This window comes from Polypterus senegalus, chromosome 1 (assembly GCF_016835505.1).
Source record: "Polypterus senegalus isolate Bchr_013 chromosome 1, ASM1683550v1, whole genome shotgun sequence".
Taxonomy (NCBI): domain Eukaryota; kingdom Metazoa; phylum Chordata; class Cladistia; order Polypteriformes; family Polypteridae; genus Polypterus; species Polypterus senegalus.
In genome coordinates, this window is record NC_053154.1 from 148468064 (window position 1) to 148489768 (window position 21705).

The following is a 21705-nucleotide window of genomic DNA, read 5'->3' on the forward strand; positions in this document are numbered from 1 at the left end:
TCCAGACACATGCCTTTGACCACAGCCATTTTGCCTTCTCTACATAAAGTTCTGAGAGACGTGAATTTCCTGCATTTAGAAGAGCATTATAAGCAGTCTGATGAATGCCTGCCTTTCTGGCAACTCTAGCACTCTGAAGCCAGCATTCTCCAATTAAATCTTCATTGTCGGTCCTATCAACAGAATGTAAAAGACAAAAGAAACAGCCTATCAATATTGTTCAATTGATTGCATTGATGAAGACAAAAGATAAAAATGAACTTGCATAAAGCAAACTTACTTTTTAGCGAGACTGAGCAATGCTCTGCGAAGAGCAAGAATAGGCTCTTTGGCACGAAAGGAGTTTTGTGTCATTTCTAGACGAGCCTGCCATTTAAGTGTCTGGGTCAGTTCCATCTCTCTGGCACCTTCTTTCTGTAGTTCCCAGAAAACATGTTCTAGCTCACATAGCTTATGCAGTCTTAAATCAAAGAATATAAAAATGATTTTCATTAAAATGATTTTGAAGTATATTAGAAATTACTGACACTTTTTACAAATTATAGTTTTAACTCTAAAATCTTCTACCAAACTTCAAGACATTTTTGTTAGAGGACACAATTGCACTTATGATATTTTACCAAACCAAAATGGGCTTCTAAGCCACCTGTAGGAACATTGCTCCTATGAAATACACATTTTTTTAAAACACCAAAAATATAAGATCATTATAAACTGTAGTTTACAGTTTTAGTTCTGTGTGTACATATGGTACTACAGATGGACATTAATATTAGGAGGAGAAAAATGGTTGATCAAAGTAGAAAGTTAACTGGGGCAAATAACTTTAAAAATAGTGTGTGGAAACAAATAAAAAGTCATATTATAATTTTTTCCATGTTATACTTTGACTAGCATTATCACTCATGACCCGACAATCAGGGGAAATTCTATAATCTTTGAGAATAAGGTTGTGTAGGGCTAGTTTTAGAACGTTGTTGCCCTGGCAAAGCACTAAATGGCCTCAAACTACTGCTCAGCCACAGCCGAAACTATGACCCCTTCTATAAGTTAAGAATTTAATATATGTAGGATTATTGATTTTTACACACTTTAATAATAAAGTATTATAAATATAACATTTGATATGTAGTTTTAAAATAATATGAACCGAGTTGTATATTCACATTCATGTATGCATTTGATGCGAACTATAGGTATATATTTATTTTATAAAAATTTCACAATTCTTAGTAAATAATACCAAAGAAAATTAGCAGTTTTCTACAGATTTTAGGTGAATTAAAGTACATTTGACTTAGCATTTAAGAACTTAGTATATCTTTTGCAAAATGCATACACACATATGTTTACATATACAGCAAGTATAACAATATAACAAAATACTAATTAGGTTAAATGCTTAATAGCAGTTTCCCTTTAAAAACAGAATACCAATTATACAAAATAACAAATTCTAAAAATAATAAATTTAAAGTTCTTTACAATTATAAAAATCACCAAAATTCAAAACTGCTTTTTTCTTAACTTCACCTTTATGAACTAATCAACAATGCTTCAGCGGCTTGTACCCTTATGTTTTGTCTTTAGCATATGGAAGGCATACTCAATTGGATTTAATTCAGATTACTGATTTTTTTACATTTCAAAAACTCTTGTGTGGCCTTTGGAGTATGTTTGAGATCATTATCTTGTTGTAGGATGAAGCACAGTCAAATTAATTTGGAGACATTTACTGGAACTTGAGCAGATAAGATGTTTCTATACACTTCAGAATTCAACTACTGATGCTGCTGTCAGTAGTTACATCATCAATGAAGGTAAGTGTGCCAGTACTGTGAGAGCCATGCATGCCCAAGCTGTAACACACCCCCCACCATGTTTAACAGATGTTGTGGTATGCTCTGGATTTTGGGGAGTTCTTTTTTTGTCTCCACTCTTTGCTCTTTAAATCACTCTGATACAGGTTAATCTCTGTCTCATTTGCCCACAAGACAATTTTCCAGAATTCTCTAGGCTCTTTGAAGTACTTTTTTGCAAATTGTAATCAGGTCATCATTTCATCAGAATTTCCATTCTGGGTTGGCATACTGCTATCAGCTGGATGTTGTGCTTAATAAACTAGCTCAGCGTATCAAACTGTATATACCAGGAGAAAGACAAAATACATATATCTTGAGGCTTAGATGTTTTCCCCCTCTGTTTTTCAACACGAATCTCGTCATTTACAAGTACTTTCTGTTTGGTGTGTAAAGGGACTGGATGGCATATATTTTTTTGCATTATTTAAAGGTTAACTATTGAGTTGTACCAGTATTTCATTTCTAACATACTGCTTACATTTTTTATTAAATACTAGTTTTATTATTCAGCATGTGTCCTACAGCACTAAATAAAATTAAATACTGTATAAATATTGACATTAACCAATGATCCCTTAGTACAAGGGTAATGAACTCCAGGCCTAGAGTGCTGCAGTGGCTGCAGGTTTTCATTCTTACCATCATCTTAATTAGTGCCCAGTTTTTGCTGCTGATTACTTCTTTTAATTAACTTGACTCAGGCCCCATAGTTGTTTCTTTTTCTTTAATTAGCAGCCAAACAATAATGAGACACAAAACAAGCCACCACATGACCAGCTCCTCTGTGCACATTACACAATATCTGAAATTAAAAAGAGGTGATGGTCTTGGTAAGCTTGATCTCTCAGGTAACCAAAACATTTTGATGGTGCTCTTAGAAAGAACAGAAAAACACGTTTTTGAAATGTGTGCTGTGGTAGAACGAGAGCAGCAACAAGCCATGTAATTAAACAACAGCAAGAATTGGCTTCTCATTAAGAAAATGATTGGAGTGAAACTGGTTGGAGTTTGAAGCCCCAGTTTAGCTGGTCATCTGTTAGCTTGTTTCACATCTCATTTCTGCTTGGCTGTCATTTAATGAAGAAAGGAATCAATTCAGAGGGCTGAACTCTTCTAACATGGCTATTAAATTGATGGGGAAAAGGTTAATAAGCAGTGAAAACTGGTCAATGATTAGGAAAAGGGTTAAAATGAAAACCTATAGCCGCTGCGGCACTCCAGGCCTAGAGTTCGCCACCCCTGCCTTAGTATCTGTATCTCCAGGATAGTTGCACCCCTGCATGAATAGGAATAAGGCAGAATCTGTCCTGAACGCAATGCCAGTAAATCACAGACCACTCCTGTACACATACTCATTACATCATTCACACAAGGTGTTCAGTAAGTAAGTTGGGAAGTAAGTTAAGTAAATATGGTCGGGGAAACACCCAGATATCCCCCCAATACAACACTGATTGACAGTTTTGGTCCATCATTTCTTCAATTATCACTTACCTTACGATGTATTCATATCCTCTTTGATAAGAACCCCATTCATAACTTGCAGCAGACAAAGGCACAACCTGTTCAGTTCTAACTACTTTTAATTTTTCATAAAATGTCTCAGCATCCCTTTTTTTGGCTGCAAGTAGCATATGACCAAGTTGCACACTCCAGGTATTAGAGTTATCATCTGTAAGAAAAAGCAAAGTTACTCATAAAGTATTATTAGCACATTTAGTAAAAAAAAAAAAAAAAAAGTGCTATAGGAATCTTACAAAAAATCTAACTTTTTAGTCCAAAACCTCAATTCAAGGTAGGCTCAATCATGTTTTTAGCTCTAAAACAAAATGCTGAAAATTAAGAAGATTAATTAAAATTAATTACACTGTGTTGGATATTTATACTACTTAATAATATACATTATTGGAAAGATCCAGTTAAACATTAGTTTCTGAATCACAAAATAGTCTAATTAATGGATGATTAAACACAGAGAAGCCTGATATTAGAGTTATAGCATGACAAAGACGATTAATGCATCAAGCAATATAGACTTTTCACAATTCTGGGCTAAAAAGGTAGCAAGCAGAAAATCAAAGAAACACCACTTTATTTTTCATTCATAGATCTATCAAAAAACGGTAGGGACAGAATTCTGCCTGCGCTCTGTGAATAAAGTGGCTGAATCAAGATATGCACATATTCCTCAGAAACAACTATGTTGCCAAGAAAGCTGGAATGACTTGAAAATTTAGATTACCTTTTCAACATGGAAAACACTCCAAGCCCACTGCCAAAATCAACAACAAAGTGGCTAAAGAACAAGATACATGTCCTTGAGAGTCTCAGTCAGAGTCATAACCAAAGTTCAAATGAAATTCTAATTAATGATTCCCAGCTATAAGTATGCTATATTGCTACAGAAATTATCTGAACAGAATTTTGGCTGTTATTCAAGGAAAATTTGTTTTTGTCAAGCAGAAACTTGCCAATATGTAAATTGTGTATAAATATCTAATTTATTGTTCCATAAAATCACACATTAAGGGGAATACTCTGCTCAAAAATAGCAGGCAGAGAGGCCTTCAATTCAAAAACTAAATTCCCTTTGAAAGCATCCAGTTCTTCCCAGTTCTGCAGGCTTTAGCAAGGGCAGGAGGAAAGGGGTGAATGGATGGATAGATGGATGGATTGATGGATGGATAGGAGAGTAAGGGTCACTTCTCTTTCCTGACATCTACTGGGCTCCATAGAAAACATTTAAACATGTCTTTAATTGTGTTTATTTGAATTTTATCCATCAATTTTTGCCTCCTCCCTCTCCAATGGCAACTTTGACATCTTTTCTGGACCCACTCCCAGCAGCACTGCCCAGCACTGCCTGGGGTACTACCTGGACCAAGCAGAGAAAGAACCCAGAAAATTCGTCAAATGTTTCCAAAAAATCTGTTTAATATTCAGTGCTCCCCATCCGGTGAGGGAGCCTATGAGATATAAGGGAAAAATACTATATGTAATGTTAGCCCAGAAAAGACTGAGATGTGATGCACTTTACCCAGAAATCTGGGCTGGCATGTGAACAATACAGAAGAGAAAGATGAAATGAGATGGATGATTATGTGTGTGTAGATATGGTCTGTGATGGTGCGTCACCAACATCCAGCTCCTCACTCAAAAATCAAGTTTGTTAATCTTTCTGTAGGTTACAACAGGGACAGTCTCCCTCTTGGGGGAAGGAGGAGAGCAGGTAGGCAGGCAGGGAGCACTTCCCCTTCCCAACATGTACTGGGCTAGAAAACTTTTAAACAAGTCTTTATTAGTGTTCCTTTGACTTTTGCCTTTGTCTCTCTTTCTCTCTCATGACACGAGTTTGACATTTTTTTTCATGGACGTTTTGAAATTATGCCAGTCTTTCAAAAATTCTATCAGGAATTTTGTGATTGTCATAAAAATGTTTTTCTCTTCCATCATTTACTTATTTGGATGAAGCCTTTATCCAAAGTGACTAAAACATCTGAGAAGGTTACACTGCAAAACAATGTAGGGCAAGTGGCAGAGAAAATTACTATTATTTTTGGGTGGAGGAGAAATCCTTTATGTCCAAAAAAACACTTTAAAAGTGCATATAGACTATTTTTAGGCACAAGATGCTTTAGAAATAAAAATGTAGTCTTACCTTGTGCTTGCATTGTATAATATAAACACCAGATGTGTTTCACAGAACATATTTATATGTAAATTGTATAATCCTTAACAGGTTTTAATGTCAAAATAATATTTTTACAGGAGACTTGCTTAATAACTAAGGACCAGTTTTGGTTGCAAATAGAGTGGATTGGCCAAATTTATCACTCCAGCTATACAAAGAAAAATAGGGGTTAATACACAGAGCTATCCCATTTGTAGCGTCAGATGTAATATGTACAGTGGCTTGCAAAAGTATAACTTTTCCACATTTTGTCACATTACAGCCACAAACATGAATCAATTTCATTGGAATTCCACGTGAAAGACCAATACAAAGTGGTGTACACTTGAGAAGTGGAACGAAAATCATACATGATTCCAAACATTTTTTACAAATAAATACCTGCAAAGTGGGGTGTGCGTAATTATTCAGCCCCCTTTGGTCTGAGTGCAGTCAGTTTCCCATAGACATTGCCTGATGAGTGCTAATGACTAAATAGAGTGCAATGTGTGTGTAATCTAATGTCAGTACAAATACAGCTGCTCTGTGACGGCCTCAGAGGTTGTCTAAGAGAATATTGGAAGCAACAACACCATGAAGTCCAAAGAACACACCAGACAGGTCAGGGATAAAGTTATTGAGAAATTTAAAGCAGGCTTAGGCTACAAAAAGATTTCCAAAGCCTTGAACATCCCACAGAGCACTGTTCAAGCGATCATTCAGAAATGGAAGGAGTATGGCACAGCTATAAACCTACCAAGACAAGGCCGTCCAACTAAACTCACAGGCCGAACAAGGAGAGCGCTGATCAGAAATGCAGCCAAGAGGCCCATGGTGACTCTGGACGAGCTGCAGAGATCTACAGCTCAGGTGGGGGAATCTGTCCATAGGACAACTATTAGTCGTGTACTGCACAAAGTTGGCCTTTATGGAAGAGTGGCAAGAAGAAAGCCATTGTTAACAGAAAACCATAAGAAGTCCCGTTTGCAGTTTGCCACAAGCCATGTGGGGGACACAGCAAACATGTGGAAGAAGGTGCTCTGGTCAGATGAGACCAAAATGGAACTTTTTGGCCAAAATGCAAAACGCTATGTGTGGCGGAAAACTAACACTGCACATCAGTCTGAACACACCATCCCCACTGTCAAATATGGTGGTGGCAGCATCATGCTCTGGGGGTGCTTCTCTTCAGCAGGGACAGGGAAGCTGGTCAGAGTTGATGGGAAGATGGATGGAGCCAAATACAGGGCAATCTTGGAAGAAAACCTCTTGGAGTCTGCAAAAGACTTGAGACTGGGGCGGTAGTTCACCTTCCAGCAGGACGACGACCCTAAACATAAAGCAAGGGCAACAATGGAATGGTTTAAAACAAAACATATCCATGTGTTAGAATGGCCCAGTCAAAGTCCAGATCTAAATCCAATCGAGAATCTGTGGCAAGATCTGAAAACTGCTGTTCACAAACGCTGTCCATCTAATCTGACTGAGCTGGAGCTGTTTTGAAAAGAAGAATGGGCAAGGATTTCAGTCTCTAGATGTGCAAAGCTGGTAGAGACATACCCTAAAAGACTGGCAGCTGCAATTGCAGCAAAAGGTGGTTCTACAAAGTATTGACTCAGGGGGCTGAATAATTACGCACACCCCACTTTGCAGTTATTTATTTGTAAAAAATGTTTGGAATCGTGTATGATTTTCGTTCCACTTCTCAAATGTACACCACTTTGTATTGGTCTTTCACGTGGAATTCCAATGAAATTGATTCATGTTTGTGGCTGTAATGTGACAAAATGTGGAAAAGTTCAAGGGGGCCGAATACTTTTGCAAGCCACTGTAATCCTGAAAGGCAATACACAATGGTGATAGGCAATTTATTTAATACTAAAATGATTCCGATAAATATTTAAGCACCTAACGTGGATGATAAATGATTTAATCCAAAATGTACAATATTTGCATCTATTCCTAACGTGAACACTCATAAAACTATGATGGCAGGACAGTTTAATTACGTTTTAAATCCAGACATGAAAAGGTCTTCAGCTACAGCAGCAAAAACATGTAATATGTCAAAAATAATTATACAGTTTGTAATGGATCAGAACTCTGGAGGTTTTTAAATCATAACCTTAGAGCATATTCCTTTTTCTCACAAATTCATTATTGTTACTCAAGAATCGATTATTTCTTCATAAACAATAATATTTTGCCCATTACTAAATCTTGTAAGTACGACACTATTATCTCTGACCATGCCCCTCTGATCATGATCATGAAGTTTAAATTACTATGCTCTACACACTCATCTCATAGCTAGAATCATAACCCCCTGTCATTAGCTAATGAGGACTGCACAGAATTCATATTCAGGCAAATTGATTACTTTCTGGAGACAAATGTATCCCCAGAGGTCTCTGCAGGAATATTCTGAGAAACTGTGAAGGCATTTTTAAGAGAACAGATTATTTCATATTTTTCTCAATAAAATAAATTGGAAACTGAGAAGGCATCCGAGTTAATCGGCCAAAATTACCAAAACAGATTTAGAATATGCCAGGTCTCCAGATGAGACATTTTAAAGGAAAAGACAAGTTTTGCAATCAGAATCTAACCTCTTGACTACTAAAGAAATGAAGCAGCTCATCTTTAAATCATGACATCATTATTATGAACACCGAGAGAAGGACAATAAGATTTTAGCCCAACAAATCCACAAGCAGGAAGTATGCAATGCAATAACAGCAATTACCAACAGAGACGGAGATAACATCGACTATAAAAAAATAACCCACACATTTAGAGAGTACTATAAGTCCTTATATTCTAATCAATCTAACAAGTTTTTTTTTAACTCATTACAGATCCCACAGGTAGATACTCTTAGTGTAGAATAACTGGATAAACCTCTGACACGGTCAGAATTACTAGACACTAAACTCACTTCAAAGTGGGAAAGCAGCCAGCCTTGATGGCTGCCAGTGAAATTTTACAAAAAAAAAAAAATTCAAATAAGTTAGCTCCACTATCAATGGCAATATTTTTAGAAGTTAAAGACAACAAAATTCTATCTCAAACTTTTCATCAAGCATTAATTTCCGTCTTTCCTAAGAAAAATAAAGACTTACTACAATGTGCATCATACAGACCCACTCATGTCTCACTCCTGAATAATGACATTAAGATACTCTCCACAGTTCTAACTAGGACTGAGAAAGTGCTTCCTTCTATAATATCACAAGACCAATCCGGATTTATTAAAGGCATATATCTGACCCACAAAATTCTGTGCCAACAGTCCTAAACGCACTAGCAGATTTTCAAAAGATATCTGGACATATTTCACTAAAGGAACGGAAGGCAGCCGTGCACAGAATACGCTCTAGCTCCATATGTGCAAAGCACTCAGCTATTCAACTTAAAACCTTCTATCAAGTGCATTTATCTCAATTAAAAATATCTAAAATGTTTCCGGGGCAAGATTCAACCTTAATTTGGGCGGGCACTAAATTAAGACTATTTTGGACAGAAATCTTTGAAAACCTATCAGACAGCCTTGGTGTCCTAATCACTGCTAACCCATTAACAGCGGAGTTTGGTGCACTCCCAGATGGGCTTAAAATGGAGAAGGACAAGTAAATTGTAATTGCTGTTACCTTACTACTAGCACGTAGACCTATCTTGCTCAACCGGAAGAATCCCACGCCACCACGTTTAAGTCAGTGGGTAACACATGTCCTATACTATTTGAATTTGGAAAAACCAATTCTTACTCAGAGGATCTGTTGAAAACTTTTCAAAAACATGGCAGGATCTAATCAATAACATTTTAGAATAAGCTTCTATATAAGGGGAAAAGGATGCTCTTCCTTCCTTGCTCATTTTACAGACTGGCTTTCTTGGCTGGTTTCCTCACTTTCTTTTGGGTGGGGGTTTAATTCTGGTTTTGTTGAGTTTGATTGTATGGATTGTTACTTGCTTTTGATTAAAATTAATAAAAGAAAAAACAGAAAAAAGAACCAAAAATTGTGTAATTCTGAGAAATTTTCAATAATTTTCATGCAGGCCATCTTGTTAAATGGCTGCTGTTATGTAGACAGGCAGACAGACAGCTAAATGGGTGTATTGAATTTTTTTTCCCTTCCAACCCCACCCAATTATAAACATCCATCTCAATTAAATGTTTGCAATACTACTTTGCCTGGATTTTAATTTGGTTCAGCTTTATTATACATATGAAATTTCATTAAGATTGACACAGCTGAGTGGAATAATGCACTAATTCTGGGTAGCCAGCACTCCAAAATTTTTTAAACTCCATATAGTCTATAGTTTAGGTTGGACTAATTGCAACCTACATACAAAATTTTGTAAAAATTGGTTCAACTGTTTTTGTGTGATCAGTAAACACACAAGATGCGATCTGAAAGTTGAAATAAAGTTTTTAGTGTGCAAAATGGATACATAACATCTAAACAATCCCCAACGATTAAATGACAGAGGGCATTACAATTGTATTTATACAGATTTTCTCAGCTTACTGCTTTGTATGCTTCCTCTCTTTACTACTGGAGGCTATAATAATGTATATTTTATGGATTTAAACATAGGTGATTCAATAATTTTTTGTTCATAATTTAATTACAGAAAAAAAATACAGGTCATCCTAACAAAGGCATATAACTTCGTGTGGATTTTAACTATCCAACTAGTAGTAAAACACAGTTACTACTACAGTATTAAAAACACAAAATCAAAACACATTTATTTACCTGACACAACATATTCTTCAACCAGGTCCCACTGAGTTAGCTTCCAGGCTGCTTCCACTCTGTATGTATTTAGCTCAGATTTCCACTGAGGTCTAAATTGAAGTAATGCTACACAATTAAAATTCTGTTCAAAATAAGATAATCAAACATTTTCAAATCTTAAAAAGTAACTTTGTAACTCTAGGTCCAATACTTTTAACATGTTTGAATTAATCATATACTATTATTATTACTTATTTGGCTTACAAATTTATGCAAGGTGACTTACAACATAGAAGATACAATTGATTACATTTCTTAATCTTTTTCAATTGGATCACAGACAGGTGAATTCTTCATGGCCACACAGTATTAATAGCGAGATTTGAATCCACAATCTCAGGTTTTGAAGTTTAAAGTCCAAACATTAACTACTACACCACACTGTCTGAGAATATTATGTGAAGCACAATAATGCTTTAATATAATTTTAAAAATAGTATCAGGGCAGTATTTTTTACAAAACACCATCTTTCAAAAATGTTATAAGTAACATGATACTTATCTTAAAATATGCTTAATAGAAAAATACAGCATAAAACATGTCAAATTGTTAATTTACCTGTTAGCAAGCACTCCATTGACCTGAGTTATAACTGTAGAAAGCTGACCAAGACCCAGCATAGACTTCATTAACCCATGATAATGAGCAATCTAAAAAAATATACATCTACATATTAATACAAGTCTCTGAATAAGTGTGCAATAGCTTAGTGAATATGCATAGTTCTATCTTGTTGCTAGTAGTCCTCATTAATGACTACCTTAAACATAGTGACATTATGATCTCAGTCTCACAGCTAGATTCATAACCATGGCCTGCTGATGCGGTGTCGACAGGTGCCATTCTTCAGACTATATTATTAACCACTGCTCTAGCATACGAAAAAGGTGATTCAAGCAAGCTTTACATGCTGTCCTCAAAAGAAGTCTGGTGATGATAAATACTGATGCATTCTGGATTCCCACTTGCAAAATGAAATTTTCAAACAACTGAACTTGTAAAAACAGATTTTAGAGTCTTTCAGTTAATAAGTAAAACATAACTGAAAAGCTAAATAATTTTCATTAAAGCTTAAATCTTTTTCTGTCCTCTTGAATTTAATAAAACTCAAAGACATCTTCTTTACAACTGCTCTCCTATAGAAGGGCAGGACCACTAACTTCAAGTTTGATCTGATAGGCAAAAGCACCCCAGCCAGGGAAACATAATTGCATTCAACGGTCAATCTTTTATTACAGTGTGATACAATTACTGAGCCAACATATCACTGACTAGTATATAAAAGTGTGTTTTCTTTGAAACTAAACTATGTCTAGAACGTAAAAGAACAGTCTTTTCCGCCCCAAACACTGCAGTATGTAGAACTTGCATTTCAGCTACAGATGTCACCTTTAGCATATTTACAAATTATTCTGGGTAGGATTACAGTGCAAATACTTTTGAAACAAAGCAAATATTTCTTCTGGTAAGTAACTACTGATTCGGATGTGGTAACATTTGATCAATCTCCAATGGTGGTGTAAACAATCTCCTGAATCAAGCCACAGGATGCCTCAAAAATATTCATGCTTTCGGGTTTCACAATCCTTGGCATGGTAAGTTTGCAAAACAATGTGTATTTATTGCAGATCCGATATGGATGTGATATACTTTCCGAGCATACGTCATTAGGAAGCACTCCACTTTGAACTGCTTACAGGCAGTTCTTGCACGAACAGAGGTGGGAGGTCTCCTTTTAGCTTACGCTGTATACAGCAATACTTTCTTTTTTCTACTAATCAGTTGAGCATAGTTAGATGTTTCTCTAGCTATCAGAGACACTTTAAAGACCACCGCACCATTATAATCCATTCAAACCTAGTTCAGTTTATCCTTCCACATTGATATCAATGCATTTAGGTAAGTTTGGCAAAGTTTCCAAAGATTTCTGTGATTTCGCTGAACTTGAGGCGAAACAAATTCATAGGAGCTCCCTCATTACTAGGAGTGCAAACACATAATGTGTGCTTCTTTGAAAAAAGTATCATCTGCTGACTTAAACACAGTCGTCTTACCATGGCTGCCTCTTTGAATGTCATAGAGCCCATGAGTGCCTATCAGAGAATTTCAGCTGGTAGTAAAGATAAGCATTTCAGGACATAGCCAAAAATACAGTTCCAGCTGGCTTTTCTTCTCAATGTCTTATCATACCAGAAGTGTTAACTTACATAAATGAGAGGTTGTTATCACAAAACATTCAGCAAAAACTTTGCTAGCCTATATATAGGTTTGTGTCTGGTACAACCTGTAGCAATTCCTTAATTCTGTACTGCAGCTAAGAATTAATTTTAATTCTTTCCTGTACATGTGGTGTGAGGGGAAATACAGAACACCTTGTGATAGAGCCAGTTCTGCATTTCCATTTCATGATTGTTATATTATATTATTGTGTGGTAAAGAAAATCTGGGCAGAAAAGGGAATGCTTGCTTGCTCCCTTTACAGTTCACAACAGACTGAGAAAAAAAGTGCATATATAAAAATGCTAAGGTCTATCTGTCACATGATTACTTGCAAGCTACTGGGGCTAGAATCTTGATCTTGGTCTTGATCAAAAGCTTATGACCTGATACATTATGGTAATTAATTACATTTGAAATAGCAGTAATCTCGGCAAGCTGACCTACGCTTGTGGGTTTCTTATAGCAAAGTGATAGGCAAACAAAGTGACATGGCAGAAAATAAAGAGGACCAGCAAGCGTCAGGCAAATTGTAGAGGCCAATGACATGACCAAGAATACCATTAACAGGTAGAAAAAGAAGTAGAACAAGAAGCAGAACAGCAGCACCATCTGCTGAGCGTCAAGTGCAGGATACAGAATGCAAGAACAACAAAGACAGAGAAAAAGCATGCGGCCGGAGATACATGTGTTTCATTAGTCTAAATAAAAAAAAAAAAAAAATAATAATTTAACTACCTGCCATTTAGACCTGTAAATCAAAATAATATTGCAGACATGGGAAGTTTACAGACAAAAATAATTAAATAAATGGATGCACGTATTTAGTAAATTCCTTAAATCAGTTTTGGGTCAAATTTGGCCAGCAGAGATTCACCCAGCGAACAGGGCATAAGTCAGGAATCTAACCTGAATGGGACACCAGTCTAATGAAGTAACATGCACTTACATAGGATGCAGAAGGAAACTGCTCTACCCACTCAAATACCCATTCAGGCATGAGAAGAATAACAAAAATTAATAAATTTTACAAAACTGGACAGGATTAGAAGTGTCATAGAGCTGTAAGGCAGTAGAACTAACCAAATATACAGCATAACAACTGCAATTCCTGATCCCCATTTCACCATTAAGGGCCATATGAATGCAACTACAGATACCCATCACAAAGTTAGTTGCAAGCAGAATTTCCTACAGGTGAATGACATTTATTTTTCTATGAATCTGAATAACAATCTCTCAAGACCAACTAGGTTGCATGCTATATCTTTTTCATTAGATAGATCACTCCATCAACTAAGACAAACACTTAAAATACATATATGACAGATTGATTCATTTGGTGCTGGGGCAGGGCCTGGGGTGTCATTTATATAAACATTAATAATGGTTAAATTCTGTACCTGGTCTGGCTCAAGCTGAATTGCTCTGTCATAGCATGCAGTGGCATCACGCAGCAAACCACTGCTTTCATGTTCCAAAATCTGCTCTCTTAGTGAAGGCTCTTCTTTTCTAATAGCATTGACGCCACTTACACCATCTGGTTCATGCATAGCAGCATATAGAGACTGAAACAATAAAGAAACACTTTCTACTGCAGTAAAGTAAGAAGAAACATATCACCTCAACTACTTCATCTCACATAGGTACAAAATAAAATTATACTGAACAGAATAAAGATCAATGTAGAACTAAGCTGAAGTATTGTTAATTAGCAAACAGCATTTTAAATTAACTTTTTTTATAAGTTTAATGAACTTCACAAACTACTATGGTTTATTCAACAACTAACAAATGGAGAATAAATAAAATGCTGAGGCACTAAACAGCTCACACATAATTTGCTTAAACACTCGCTATACATATAAAATAACACAAAAAACATTTAACATTTTACGCTATCCACTATTTTAATTTGTTATAATAAATAAATATTCTGTGATTTTTACAAAGAAAAAAATAAGGTGGAGGTTTGAAAATTACTATATGTTTACATAAATCTTAAAACTATAGAATTACTGTAATATTTTGCCAGGAAGTGTTTACCGTTGTTGTGATGTGAGATTTTGCATATAACTTGATAAATGTTTTGTATGTCTTTACTTGTAATTTAGGCAAACCAATGTAATTTAGTGTTACTTTGGTGAGAGGTATTCGTGTTTGCCCCCCTCCCAGCGTTTACGACTAATTTTATGACAGGATTTGGGGGGGGATGTGTCTTAACCAGTTTGATGAGTATTTCTTTGCTAAAGTCTTTGTCTCATCCCCCACACAAGCCAGGTTAGCTTAACATATGGTCTTGGGGGGTTGCAGGAGTTAAAATGTACTATTTCCCCCATTGGTCTGAGATATGGCTGTCTGGATTGGCTGAAGGGGTTGGACAGAAAACCTATAAATTTGCTTGCTCAACCACATTCTCTCTCTCTAACCAACATATGTTGAAGAAGCATCTCTTGCTAACCTGTGATGATGCAGAAGTATCTTTCTCTTGCTAACAACTGATGAAGACCATCACACCATGAACTGACAAGAACAGCACAATGAAGAGCACAGCTTCAGACATTTTGAACAGACATGTGGCTAAAAGCTGAGCACCAATGATGCCTTAACTAGAGAAATTAAGTAACTACAAGTCTGTGTGCCACCTGAGTTACATATCACCATTTTATCAGGTTGTATGGTTGCCAATATTCAAATGTGTGTGAATAATCTTTGTGTATGTATGTGTATGTTTGCTTACAGGGGCAAAAGTAGGCCAACCCATAACGAATTTGGCAAATTGTATTTGAGTAAAATTGTAGACTCAGAAATGCCTAAATTTATATTAAACTGTGTAGTGGCAGAGGCAAGCAGGCTAAAGCTAGGAAACCTGTAGTGCAGGTAGAGAAAGCAGAAGCTAAACGTACCACAAAATGGAAGGGGGCTGGAAGGATTAAAAGCAAGAAAACAGAGATCAGGTTTAAAGAAGACAGCTGCTGTTATAAGAGGTTTACTAGCTTGTATTATTGGTAATAAGGAAGATCATGATGAGGAAGAAAATAGTAAAGTGAATGAAAGTGAAAGTTATGGAATGTTGAGTGACAGTTTTGAAAGATGTAACAGTTGGTGTGATAATTGTGAAGTCTTAGCATGTACACTGCTGAAGCAGAAAGCGCAGAAAGCAGGGGAAACAAAGAGAGAAAACCACTTATGGTGAAAGTTACAGCAATAGTAACCAGATTGGACTGGAATTCTAAAACATGGGTGAGTGACTTATATGAGACAGATGAGTGCTCAGAAAGAGGGAAAACAGCAAGGATGTTTTCTTCCTTTATTCTACACTGCACCACAATCTCCAGGTAATTCTGAGGCCTGTCCAGTATTTAAAGAACATGCTACACCCATAGATATTTCACTACTGTTAGTAAAGGTAACCAGTGCTGCACTGAAATCTGATTTAGGACAAAGAGGTCAGATAGAAGGCAGAGAAGCTGGTGAGTGTGAATGGCAATTGTTAACTAGAGGGCATGAAATGGATTATGGCTTAAGGATACTGAGTAAAGAAAGTGTTGAATTTAAACAAGGAACAATGGAAATGAAAGGGATTCAAGTGCTTGTGTGTGAAAGGTCTGAATGTGCTAGTGCAAGAATGGGTGAGTTGGAAAGAAAGTGCACCAGTTTAGGATTTGGTTTGAATGGATCAGGACAAGCCAAAGAACAAAGGATGGAAGATGGTGCAGCAGGAAGCTCAGCCAGGAAGCCAGGAATGCACAGGGGTGTGAGGGTCCTAACAGCTGTGCTGGGGTCAGCAGTAATTAAAAAGCACACATACTTAGGTTCAGAAATTCGAAACCTGACTGACCAGTTGTATAAAAGACAGCCTATGAATCTCCATGCAATAAAAATGGAGAAAAGTGAGCTGGTCTTTAGCAAAGAGCACAGGTCAGTTTTAGGTGAGATGCTGGATTTGACACTTGGATTCTGGAGAGGTTTTAGCCCACACTTTCAGGTATCAGTTACCATACAATAAAAAAAAGGACACACGGGCAATGAAAAAAATAGAAGGGTAGTGCAGGAAGACAAGAAAGTGAAAACAGTTATTTCTGTTTCAATTTTCTGGCTTTCTGTAAAAGTGCTTTGGGTTGGTGCAGGTAATAAATAGTGAAGGCAATTAGCAGAGTAAAATCCATGCAGGAGATTGGGTTACCATTGGCACATTTGAGTGGCATGGCACTAGCGGCTAAACTGTTCCAATGAATGCCTAGAAGCAAATTTTGAGTGTTGGCACCAGGTCGACAGCCAAGAAAATGAGATGGACAGAAACTGCTTTGTCGCCTTCCATTTTGCAGACCTGCCTACATAGCAGAATGAAGAAAAGACAACATGCAAAGACTAAAGACAAAGACATGAAGAAGAACTGAAGGAACAGCAAGAAAAGATACTTACTGGGGTTTAAGTGAGTAACAAGTCCACAAGTCATGCAATAATAGGACTAGTCACAATAGCTATAGTTTAAAAGGAAAGGTTTGTTCATTACTGCAGCAAATTTATATTCCAGGGGTGGAAACTGAACAAATCAGCTAGGAATGTCAAAAATAAGGGGATTCATTTTGGGTTCAAACAGTATAGATTCTGGGTATTAATTAATTAAGTGGAATAATTAATACTATTATTAAAGAGCGGTATACTGAGCAAATTGGTGAACTTTTCAGGAAAGCAGGTGCAGCTGGTACATTTGCAAGTTATATGGATTCCAATGTTTAGGTATAGTCTAATTGGGAAAATACGGAAGCCCTGCTGAGGTTGTCAGCTGTGGTACAAGCACAGGACCAGTGGGCCAATTCTGAACTGAAGTGTTTAGCACGAGTATGCATATAGTGAGCAAACAACTCTAGGGGTGGCCTACAGGGGGAATGATGAGAGTTGCATAGCTTTGATGTCTCATGGTGGTGATGCCAGCCTATACTGGTAAAGGCTGAAGGCAGTCAAGAGTTGCGCCATGGGTAGGAAAGCGCAAGAGGCAACTAAATCAACCCCAAATGTGTGAAGCCGGGCCACAGATGTTGGTTTGTGAACAGTTTATGCAGTGCCACATGTGCTCTCACTTGGGCAGAAGTGGTTGTACTGGCACCTGTGGCATGTTACCGTTCAAATTTTTATATTAATTGTACAGCTGCATATGCTTAAACAGATAGTTTGGGACATGGGTCTAATTAGCAGTTAGACAGAGAACAAGTACAGATTAAGAATTCACACAATACACTTAAATTGTAGTGGGCTAATTTAGTGGAAGGTGTGGACTTGTCTCATTTTGATCTGATGACATATGAAGACTGCAGAAAGAGTTGACGCAAGCCGGAGCAGATACAAGTCATCAGGAGCGCTTCCAAGTTCTTCAGATTGTCTTTGAAATAAAGAAGATATGTAATGGACAAATGGTCACTGACAACTTTTAACACTGGGAGAGCAAATACTGCAAATCAATGCACAAGTTATGCATCAGGCTCTTTAATCAGTTTAAAGACATTGTACAAAACATTCATCGGGGTGGAGTGTTGTGATGTGAGGTTTTGCATATAACTTGATAAATGTTTTGTATGTCTTTATTTGTAATTTAGGCAAAGCAATGTAATTTAGTGTTACTTTGGTGAGAGGTAGTCGTGTTTGCCCCCCCCGTTTACGACTAATTTTACGACAGGATTTGGGGGATGTGTCTTAAACCAGTGTGATGAGTATTTCTCTGCTAAAGTCTTTCAACCCCCCCAGCAAGGAAGCCAGGATGTTTAACATATGGCTTGGGGGTGGGGATAGGTGTTAAGATGTTCTATTTCACCCATTGGTCTGAGGTATGGCTGTTTGGAATTGGCTTGTCTTAGAGGCCTCTAAGTACCATGATGTCCTATTGGTTCTAGGGGTTGGAAAGAACATCTATAAATGTACATGCTTAACCTCACATTCTCTCTTTAACCAACATATGATAAAGAAGTACCTATCTCTTGCTAACCTGTGATGATGTAGAAGTATCTTTCTCTTGTTAACAAATGAAGACCATCACACCATGAACTGAAGACAACACAATGAGGAGCACAGTTTCAGCCATTTTGAACAGACATGTGGCTAAAAGCTGAGCACCAATGATGCCTTAACTAGACACATTAATTAACTACAAGTCTGTGTGCCACCTGAATTACACATCACCATTTTATCAGGTTGTATGGTTGCCAATATTTAAATGTACTTTGCATTTTGTTATTATTTATGAATATTATCAGTAATACATTATTTTATGTGTAACTTAACTCCTGCTTGTCTTTTACTACATCTAATTGCCTGACGTTACAGATAAAGAAGGGAAGCTGGGGATAATTTATATACAATAATACCTTATAAACAGTGGTAAGTCTGTGAGATTAGGCATTCTAAGGCTAAATATTAATAATACAATAGGGGAAAGAAGAGCAATATATATTACTCTACCAAGACAAAACAACCGTAATTTAGTTCAGCCTGAGAAATGTATTCTTAACGTTTCCAACAATTCAAACTAATAATAATAATAATTAATTTTATTTTTAAGGCACTTTACATTAGTAGTAAATCTCAAAGTGCTATATAAAAATATTTAGCAAAGACAAAACAAGATAAAAACAGAGATAAAACAACAATAAATATTGGCATTTTTGTTAATATGCTTTCCTAAATAAAAAAGTCTTTAGCTGTTTATGTATGTTTAGCTGTTTATGTTTTATGCATGTTTTAGTCACACAAATTGTACTTTTTATTCAACTTGGAAGTGACGACTTATATGAGGAAAAACTATGTATGTTGCCATCAAACTGAGAAAAAGAGAAAACATCCCAACTATGTAAGCAATCCCTTTGACATTTATAAGACACATGTAAAATACTATCTTTAAGCTTTTCTCTCTTGTATTATTTGTTTCATAGATAGCCAAAACATCAGATTCTAAAAACTAGCACAGTCATACACAAGTGTTATAAAAGTAAAAAGATCAACCTTAAGCCAAGGTTTACCACTGACACGAACATGTCTTTAATCCTTTACTTTTTTTTATTTTTTAACACTTTCAACAGTACATAATCAATTTCACCTTGACTTCTGCACAGTATGGAAATTAATGTAGGAGTTTTTTGTACAACAAATAAAAAAAAAAAACTGAATTACTCTACCTGCAAAAAGCTAAGATGATCTTGAATATTTTGTTTCTTTTCAAAGATGAAAGACTCAAAATGCATCACTGCTCGAGTGTAGGCTTTAGTGCGGAAAGAGGCTCTAGCCAAGATGTCCTGGGGAATTAGATCAAGGAACTGAATTACCTTTTTATAGTCAGAGACCTCCATGTTCAACTCTGTGGCAGAAAATATAAAAGCAAAAACAAATAGTCTATTTAGCCAAAATAGTTTTTGTGCTATTTTTAAGATTTGAATCTGGCATTTTGATGCATTACTCCATCCATAAGCCTGAAATTCATCCTTTAACCTAATATTCCACTTCCTCTGCAGACATCAGGGAGTGACTTTGTAATTTTTTTAAATATTGCAAACCAATGAAAAATGCATGATAGAAGAGTTTAAAATGATTAAGCAAGTAAATACTGTCAATACTAGCTGTTTGTTTAAAATATTTTTTAATAATAACACTCTTGCACAGATAGAATCTGTGTAAAAATAAATTTTTCACAAGCATTAAATAGTATGTCTTTATATGGAGAACACTCAACACATAAAATATCAAGTTGTGTAGTTAAACATATTAGTCACCTTTCATTCATATTGGGAGTGTTAAAGAAATAGGTAGTAATCATTGATGTTGAAGTGAGAAGCCAACTCTCAAAAAAATGTGGTTATGTCAATATTCTGCTACAAATGGAGGTATATGCAGAGCCATATCACTAGGCTCCAAAACCAACTTTGAGAGCTATAATCAATAAAATAAACATACTTCAAGGTGGACAGGACTGCAGGGCAAGATAGATTATTAAGTTAACCTAACAATTTCAAACCTACTTAATTATATTTAGAATTGTGGGATCCTGAGACAAGGACTTGTTGCAGGCAACAGAACAAGAGCCCTTTACCCAGGACTCCTTCATGTACACACCCTTACTGACATAGACCCAATCAGTAGTTTCCAGTTAACCTAACCTACATGTCTTTCAGGGTTGTGGGAGGAAAACAGTGTCCCTTCTCTTCAAAAAACTGGGAAAACACGCTAACTCCATAAGGACAATGATCAGTTCACTTCATCCCAAGATCTATAAGGCAGCAATGCTTACCATATGTGTCACCTTGTCAATAAATTTAAATTATAGGCATTTATAATTAACAGTATACCTTTTCTATCTGAACTAGTGTGGTGCTGAGGTGTCATCCGTCGCATGGCTACACTCGGGTCCTAATCTGGGATCCTGAGTTGGTTTGTCATGTGGTGGGTGAGGCAATGTGCTGTATCAGCGCCTGCTCTTAACCTCCTCCTTTTCTATTATTTTTCAATTTGCAAAAAGGCATTCTTATATTAACAGTGTGTCATAAAGTGTTTTCATGGTTCAGCACTAGTACTGTACCAGTGTGATACTGGACAATGGCAGGGAGCAGCAAGACTCTTTAAAAAGGGCTATCATTGTTGTAAATGTCACAGGAGAGAGATGTGGCACTTTTAAGGTCACTGAGGGGGTTGGGTACTAGTGCACAATCATGGAATCACTTTAACTAAATAAGTCTACTTTTGACCCCAGAAGTGATTCCCGGGCTTAGCCAAAAGTGACTAAAAAACAGCATTTAAAGTGGTGTTTTGTCCAAGGGAGAACCAAGTCTAGAGTTGAAAGAAGGGTTGGGAAGAAAACTTTCTGGCAAAGGAAAAGGAAAACTGTGCATGTGAAAAAGAGAGAGTTGAGAGTCATTTGGAGTGTTATTTGAAAAGTGTTTGAGCTATCTCACCTAAGAGACAGTGGTTCAGGTCAGTTTACAAAGTATCATCATGGCAGCAGGTTTTCTTGTGTTGTTGTATCCTTTGCAGTTGGGATTTCCTGGTGATGTGTCACTTGAGTGTTTAGTTCTGAGAATACATGCATCATTTTTTAATGTTTGAATTGTCATTTTTCTAGGTTTGGAGAGATGTCATGTGCACATGCTGTACTGTTACAATATA

The 21705-nt window shown here is 36.5% G+C and overlaps 1 protein-coding gene across 5 annotated transcripts in view; it reads right to left on the reverse strand.

The window, feature by feature from the left end:
- atr (ATR serine/threonine kinase) overlaps positions 1-21705 on the reverse strand; it is a 108403-nt gene that overhangs the window by 35054 nt on the left and 51644 nt on the right. For all 5 annotated transcript variants that reach the window (XM_039760394.1, XM_039760389.1, XM_039760407.1 and 2 more), the window contains 7 exons: positions 19728-19906; positions 13962-14126; positions 10900-10991; positions 10299-10390; positions 3357-3534; positions 281-460; positions 14-173 (listed from right to left, as the gene is read on the reverse strand). In XM_039760394.1, the coding sequence (XP_039616328.1) occupies positions 14-173; positions 281-460; positions 3357-3534; positions 10299-10390; positions 10900-10991; positions 13962-14126; positions 19728-19906 (1046 nt within the window). The remainder of the gene's footprint in view (positions 1-13; positions 174-280; positions 461-3356; positions 3535-10298; positions 10391-10899; positions 10992-13961; positions 14127-19727; positions 19907-21705) is intronic.